This window comes from Phyllopteryx taeniolatus, chromosome 13, assembly GCF_024500385.1.
Source record: "Phyllopteryx taeniolatus isolate TA_2022b chromosome 13, UOR_Ptae_1.2, whole genome shotgun sequence".
Lineage (NCBI taxonomy): Eukaryota > Metazoa > Chordata > Actinopteri > Syngnathiformes > Syngnathidae > Phyllopteryx > Phyllopteryx taeniolatus.
The window spans coordinates 20,345,773-20,353,773 of NC_084514.1; the positions used below are offsets into that span (position 1 = coordinate 20,345,773).

The window sequence follows — 8,001 nt, forward strand, 5'->3', positions numbered from 1 at the left end:
TAGCTTTGCTTGAACACTTGTAAGTACAGTATTAATATGAGATGTAAAAAAAACAAAAAAACAATCTTTTTTTAGACTTTGCCCTTCGGCAGACGATGACGAAAGTCGTGACGTGCGCATCGTTCAACACAACACACCGCGCAGGAAGATGTCGTCATCAAAACGCGTTTGTGGGCAAGATGGCGTACGTTTTGGAATAGTTTTTACGACGCCTGTGAAAGACTAGATTTTTTTTCTTACCTGGAGCAGTAACAGCCTCATACGTTTAACGGTTTGATATAAGTGCGCTAATTTACGTCACATAACATGAAGTCCGACGTGGAGGACTTAATGCCGCGGCTGCTGCCCATTGAGTGCGGAGACACCTCATCGGCTCTAAACCTGGATGGTCCGCCAAGAAACCCCCAAGAGTACCTACGACAAGTCCAGTATGCCCGCATGAATATCGACTTCTACGTTTTTTCATGACTGAATTAAAATAACGTTCAGTCGTGTTTTATTTTGAAAGGTGGTGCCGCAGAATAAGCAACACGTGTTAGTAGAACGACAGGCAGCCACTTGTTACTGCTGAGGCATCTGTGTGCCACTAGTGAGGCGATTGATGATAATTAGCGGATTTTGGTGTCACTAATACTAGAAGCATACTGTTGTCTACTAGTGCACAGTTATAACTAACTAGTAGACTGTAGTTCTACTAGTAGAGCCGTAGTCGTTGCACTAGTGCGAAATGTTATAAAGTAGTGGAAGCAGTTGTTTGGGGGGGGGGGGGGGAGCATTACAATAGCATCTTAAGGTCCATGTACTAGTATTTTCATACAGTACATGGGTGTGTTTTTCCCATCAGGTTAGAGGCTGCGTTGTGTCCAGAAGTGGTGGTTGCTCAGATTGACCCCAGGAAGTTGAAGAAGGAACAAACCGTTAACGTATCTGTGAGTGGGATGTACTTTCGTGATATTATCCTCTGCTTGAAGTATAGAACTGTGCAAACATTGATCAGTTGCAGCTAGCTAGCTAGCTGATTCCTCTGCTGAATAGGTAATATTGCTAGTTTACCCAAACAAATGTCTTTAATTGTTTAAAAAAAAAAAAACAATCTTGTGGCACAGCACCAAACAAAAATGTCCCAGTAAGTGGATAAACAGGTTAATTATGAGCCATCTACTGGAAGAGCATTTTATACTTCGTAATTAGTCGTTTGCATAGAATGATGCAGTGAGTGCTGTATCTTTTCATAGTTTCCTCACTTTAAGTAAGGTCATCAAACAAATTTAAATATCAGAAAAAGATGACCCAAGTAAGTATAAAATGCAATTTTTTAAATGGCGATTATATTTATTAAGGACAAAAATATTGAAAGCGACCGGACCCTGTGTGGAAAAAGTAACTGCCCCTAAACCTAAGAACTGGTTGGGGGCAAGTACTGAAATTTAGCATTTTCTATCACTGGCAATGAGTCTTTCACATCTCTGTAGAGACATTTTGCCCCGCTCTTCCTTGCAGAATTGTTTTAATTCACCAATACTGGAGGGTTTTTGAGCTAACGTCCTTTTTAACACCATGACACAGCATTTCAATCGGATTCAAGTCTGGACTTTGACTACGCCGCTCCAAAACCTTCTTTTTCTTTTTTGAAGCCATTCAGAAATTGACTTGCTGGTGTGTTTTGGATTGTTGTCCTGCTGCAGAACCCAAGTGTGCCTCAGCTTGCGGTCACAAACTGAAGGCCGAACATTCTCCTTCAGGATTTGCTGGCAAAGAGTGGAATTCATTGTTCCATTAACGGCATCTTTTGGGTCATCCACAAGCTATCGTCGAGTGTTCTTGCTGCAGAAAGATTTCCATACAAGATTTTACAGTACATTATACACTGTACCCTGTGTATAATAATAATAAGAAAAAAACTGCACTGAAACGTAATGTTTCTACCTCTAAGCTTGACTGTGGGAATGGTGTTCTTCGGGTCATATTCAGGTAAACAAACTAGTAAGTGAGCAAACTTACAAAATTCAGCAGCCCATCAAATAACCCCCCTTTGCATATGAATGTACACAACTGTGATGTGTGACAGCAGTAAAATCTATTTAAAAAATAATAATAATATTTGTTCCATTAGTCGATGGATATACTGTCGCTCAAATGTTTGAATCATGTGAACATTGAATGATGTGTGTTACAGGTGGCAGAGTGCCATGCTGCTCCTGCTGGTTTCTCTCCCAGCCTGGAATGGCAACAGAGGCAAGTCAGCAATTTTTCTGATGTCAGACAGGTGATTAAAACACAACCTGTGTTATCCATACTTAAAGATAGATCCTTGTTGTGAAATGGTTCTGATCTTTTCTGCATTTTGCTCACAGAGTATCACGAGGAACAGACAACACTGGAGCAGCCACTCTCTTGATGACAACGTCCTAATGGTGAGGGGGAGGGGGGGGGGTCAAATTTGCAGCTATGAAGATAATTCAAGAGGCTTTTGTTTGTCATGACAAGGAATGGATGTCATATATGTACTTGTTTATTAATCTGCAGCCAGAACAAGCAGATGAAGAAGGATGGAAGAGGTTTTGTTTAGGAGAGCTGGTGTACCAAGGTACATTGCCCTCGCACGCAGATGCAGCGGCGGGGCTGGACTACAGCAAGGTTGTATTATATGGGTTTATAATTCATCTGCATATAATGTTTCAACGGATTGAAATCTTATTAGCAATATTGTATCGCCTGTTCAGGTCGGCTTCCCACCTTTCCTGAGCATTGCCAGCCGACTCAGCCAGGTAGGTTTGGTCGAGTCCAGTCAGCTTCACAGTCGCTTCAATTCAGGATGTACTGTGTGTATTTGCTTTGTCTGCAGTCCACCGTGTTGACAGTGTTGGACATTCTTATCAGTTGGTTTGAAGAAAGAGATTTTGTTCCCCAGTTGGTGAGTTGGCATCATGCTTCTATCATACATGCAAATCAGTTGCCTTTCGGCGAAATACACCGTTTTGAACACAAAATAGGCCATTTACGGGAATCGTATAGCTCCGATGAGTTTTTTTCAAGGGGGGCGGGGGGTTCGCCGTCGTCATAGGCCATTTCGTACTCCTTGAACACTGGCAGCTAGATCCATTCCACACATCCGCCATCCACACAATATTACTCCGCAGCAGACTAATATGGGAGCGCATTGGCCTGCGGTTCTGTCGGTCACAGCAGTTGCGTTTAAATCTAGTTCACCAATCAAACGACACAAGAAAGTCACATGACCTCACACAACATCTTCCATTGGACTTCCCTGGCATAGGTATTAACACTGGATAAGCCAGCCTGGCTGATCGACGTGCCTACGTGGCGACCATGTTGGGAAGGTTGTCGTTACCATGAAGGCAACGGCGCGGTACTCTTGTTTACTTTTAGACGAACAAAAACAACAAACATGGATATTTCAGCTCACTTATAACTTTAGAAAACACCGTGCAGTCAATTTCAGATGTTTTGACACACACACAGCAACATCAGAATTTGCACATTCACATTTTGTAATTTTTATGATTATTGATCTTCATGCTGTTGTAAAAAAAATAATAATAATAATCAGAAGTTACTATTTACTCAGTACCTGAGTCATTATTTCACTGTGTACGTTTTACTCTAATTCAAGTAAGGTTTTGGAGGACTACTTTTTGAGTCACATTATTGTCAAGTAACAGTACTCTTGAGTACAATATTTGGCTACTCTGCCCACCTCTTGCGCGGACATCCTCTATTGCTACTCTCACGTTTAAGCAAAATGTTTTCCTCATCAGTTCAGCCAGTGTCGTATTTGTTGCACAGGTCTTTTGTATTTTTGTGTTGAGGTGCTGTGGGTTGTGGTCCCAGTGGAACCGCGAAGCACACGTAACATCGGTGACAAGAGCTGATCCGCTAGTACATCTTGTATTAATTAGGAAACGTGCCTACAATTATCTAATAAGTTTACGGACGTTAATGTAAAATGTATTAAGCGACGGCGCAATGTTAGGGATTATGTTACAACACAGAATGAACTGACTTCAAATTCAGAAATGACCAATAAAAACAGAAAAATATTGTACTTAAAAATTTTGCTGGAGGATGCATTTGGAATTAGCCTTTGAAGTTGGTAATCGTGAAAAATGAAGTGTAACAGACAATGATTTTAGTCAAATTATTTTCCAGAATGAGAGTGCTTAAAGAGGAGGATGCTATTCGTGTGGCACAACTTGAAGCAGGCACCAGGTGCAGATGAGCTTGGCTCAAGTTGGAGGCCAGAACAAAAAAAAAAGCAAAGAAATGAGGCAAATTTAATTTTAATCTTAAATTTGTACATCAACATGTGCTTGAGCGGTGTACACAAGTTTTTCTGCGTGATTTTAATATATTTTTTTTGCCTTATTGTACTCTTCAGAGTCTTCCAGATTGCTGAATTTGTTAAAATAAAATAAAAAAATCTCTGCGGGGTCTCCAAGGGATCCCCCCTAGACCCACCCTACAATGTTTTTTTTTTTTGGCCACCTTTTTCATGCCTTTGGTGTTTGCATGTCTGTTTTGAGCACCACAGTAGTACATGCAACATACGAACACACATTTGCTTCGCCTTCCAATGCAATGAATAAATCAAGTACTTTTGATTTGCTGATAGGTTAAAGCCACTGACAAGTTAATGAGAATGACATAGTCCAGTAAAGGATTTTTCACACATTTCACACTAGTGATGGAAAAACCTATTAGACCACCCTTGAAAAATGGCTAGAGATCAGCTCTTAAATTGAACTCTTATGAGCTATTTCTGTTGTCATCATCATTATTATTATTATTATTCCACACAGACAATTACATACAGAGAAAATTGTCATTAACAGAGGGTGTTAATGAAATAAAAACCCACAGTGGTCACAGAAATAACTTGAATCTGACAAAAGTAATGAAAATAAAATAGAAAAAATTAAACAATGACATTGCTTTTGAATTGTGATTCAACAGAATTATTTTGAAGAAAAAAAAAAACCTCCTGAAATGTGTATTTATTCAGCGCCAAATCACGTTACACATGAGCAGGTCTAAGCCCCCACTCCTCATAAGACCAATTGAACTCCACATGAGCAAGCACTAGTAGATGGAGGCCGGGAAAACGTGACCTATGACAATAAATCACTGGAATATGTAGCATGAATGTTTTCCACACAATATAATTCCTACCTAACGATTCCATTGCATGAACATTTTGACCCCCCGCCCCCTGGTCACAGGGCCGCTGGCTGTATGCATTGTTGGCCTGCTTGGAGAAGCCATTGCTGCCTGAAGCCCATTCTTCGATCAGACAGTTGGCAAGGAGATGTGCTCAGCTGCGTAGCAACCTGGTATGATGTACCAAGACTCTTTTACTGGATAAAATATTCTTAAATGGGTGCTTAGTTATTAGACTTGTGTCAAAATTAAATTGATTCGCTTGTCTGACCTGCTTTCTGTAGGTGAGTCAGGATGATGACAACTTACCTGCCCTCAATCTGCTCATCTGTCTGGTTGCAAGGTAGCACATCTTTGCTTAATTACCCAAGTTTCTGTAGCTTGGAGGTGAAGGGTTAATTTGAGCAAATGCTCAGTAATTAAATAGCAACTAGTATCACATGAATGTGATGAGTTTACTCTTTGGATTAGTGCGTGAGGAAGAATTACACCTTCTCAACCGATTTTGCAACATGTCAAGAAGAACAGAATTCTCTGGCTTTTCCAAGCACCTTCAGCTTTAAATTGCATATAGAAGAGTAAAATAATTAGCCAGTTTGTAATCTCGTGACAAAAGATACCCTTGATGTTTAAGATAAACTGTTTACTTGTTTTCACGTAGATACTTTGAGCAGAATGACCTGGCAGACCAGCCGGAGTGAAGGTTTTTTTGTTATTAGACATTAAGGATGATAAATGGACTTCGAAGACCAGAAGGCTGCAGTCAAGTAACAAACGACCATGTGGACAACTGGTCCACATACATGTGCCCTGCTGAAGAAGTCACATCTCTTGGTTATCATTTTCATATTAGCGGTGAACTCTGAATTATCATACGTTTGTACTTGGAATAAAAGCTGTCTATTAAACATTGGTGACTGAATGTTTGGTATTCAACAGACACCTTCACATTGTGCTGTATGATACATAATATACGGTATCAGGTACCGTAGGTCAAGGACAAATAGCTATAGTAAAAATGAAAACTACCTCAAATCAACTGTTTTCAATGACCCCATTTAAATTAGGCTTTACACTATCAGTTTTTTTGGGGCCGATCAGCGAGTTTAAAAAAAAAAAAAAACGATAACCGATCACACGATGGAGGAATGTGTCTCTTTAAATGACCTGTCCATTTACTGTATATACTTGTGTACTTAAGTGCTCAAAAACTTATATTCACAATAAATGTAGCTTTGTTCCTCTATTTATGCCAGTGAGGCATAGTGACAGACAGAATGAATGGTCTATTAGATGGCAGGAAGTAAATACAGTAATTAATGTATCCACTTTTGTTTGTTGGTGTGCTGTGAGATTTTTCAATTGTAAAATATGTTCCTTGGCTCCATAAAGGTTGGAAATCACTGCTCTTGTCAGATCGTGTATTCTAATCAGTCAGGTCAAACCAGGATTACATGACAGAAATAATGGGTGCTAATTTACTGCAATTAATTGACTTCACACACACCAAAACTTTAGCGCATGATTCGACAGAACGTCTCCATGTTTGCCTACAACCGTTAGTGCTAGCACTAGCTTGCTAGGCTACATAACGTTTTGTTGACTGCTTGCGAGCCATATCGTATTAAATGTAAACATACCTCAAGCAAGCCTTAAACGAACGTCCTCTCCTGTCCTGAGCACCAGTGACGACCAACACACGGTTTTCCCATTTTGTACTTATAATACAATCGGCGTGATGCACTCTTGTTGTCGTCGCCACGGTAACAAGTGTATCCAGTCGCATTTGAGTTGACAAGATAAAGCCCAATGATCGTAAAAAAACGGGATGATGTGGTATCGGAATACAAGATTTTATTACAGTCGTCTGAAAGAGAAAATTTGTCTAGTAGTCTGATCCACACCGCCGAGATTTTTTTTGTTTTAAATAACTATTGGCCGTCAGCTATTTACAGACCTACGTCAAAAGGCTAAAAATAAACTATCTTTTGGATTCAAATATACTGTGCACGATGGGAACGCGGAGGACCGTATTTTCATGACCATAAGGCGCACTTAAGTCTTAAATTTTCTCCAAAATGGACACCCCAGCGCCTTATAATGCGGCGCGCCTTAAGTGTGCACCGAGTTCCAAAATCTGTAAACGTGTGAGTTTAATGACCGCCCCGCTTGACTGACTGGGAGCATTTCCTGCCGACACGCTGCTTATATAGAGGAAGGCGGACGTGACAGAGGACAGCATGTGGTCGCAAACGGGGAAGGGTGCGCGTGACAGAGGACGCTAAAGACACGCCCCCAGTAGGTATATAGTTCCGGTATGTGCATCGGTTTGGCTAAGGACCCCAGAAAATGGCACCTACGAAGAGACATGCTTGCGAAGCACTGTTTAAACTGCAAGCTATTCGTTACGTGGAGGAACATGGGAATCGAGCAGCCGCGAGAGAATTCAAGATCAATAAATCCATGGTTCGCAAGTGGAGGAAGCAGGAAAACGAGCTTCGCCAAGTCAAGAAGACGAAAGCTGAGTTTCCGCGGAAACAAGGCGAGCTGGCCCGTGTTAGAAGACCAACTCGAGCAATGGATTAATGAGCAAAGAACAGCCGGCAGAGAAGCGTTTGTACAGTCACTATTTGACTTGAGTGCAATAACTTGGAGCTTGCCATTATTCCGGGAGGCTTGATGAAGGAACTCCAACCGCCGGACATCGGTGTAAACAGGGCGTTCGAAGTGAAGTTGCGAGCGGCGTGGGATCGATGGATGACATATGGCGAACACAGCTTTACTAAGACTAGGAGGCAACGCCGGGCGAGTTACACCACAATT

The 8,001-nt window shown here is 41.1% G+C and overlaps 1 protein-coding gene across 1 annotated transcript; it reads left to right on the plus strand.

Moving 5' to 3' along the window:
* The first annotated feature begins 94 nt into the window (after positions 1–94).
* Positions 95–6,086, plus strand: gemin2 (gem (nuclear organelle) associated protein 2). Its single transcript, XM_061793755.1, has 10 exons — positions 95–428; positions 845–929; positions 2,177–2,266; positions 2,355–2,414; positions 2,527–2,637; positions 2,724–2,768; positions 2,846–2,914; positions 5,241–5,351; positions 5,463–5,521; positions 5,840–6,086. The coding sequence occupies exons 1-10, from the start codon at positions 307–309 to the stop codon at positions 5,877–5,879; spliced, it is 792 nt and encodes a 263-aa protein (XP_061649739.1). The 5' UTR covers positions 95–306; the 3' UTR covers positions 5,880–6,086.
* Positions 6,087–8,001: the final 1,915 nt, after the last annotated feature.

Bases quoted from the DNA above. Each gene is read 5' to 3' on its own strand.
- gemin2 (XM_061793755.1), top strand. From the start codon at position 307: ATGAAGTCCGACGTGGAGGACTTAATGCCGCGGCTGCTGCCCATTGAG. The intron at 2,267-2,354 runs GTGATTAAAACA...TTTTGCTCACAG, and splicing joins ATTTTTCTGATGTCAGACAG to AGTATCACGAGGAACAGACA. The intron at 2,915-5,240 runs GTGAGTTGGCAT...CCCTGGTCACAG, and splicing joins GAGATTTTGTTCCCCAGTTG to GGCCGCTGGCTGTATGCATT.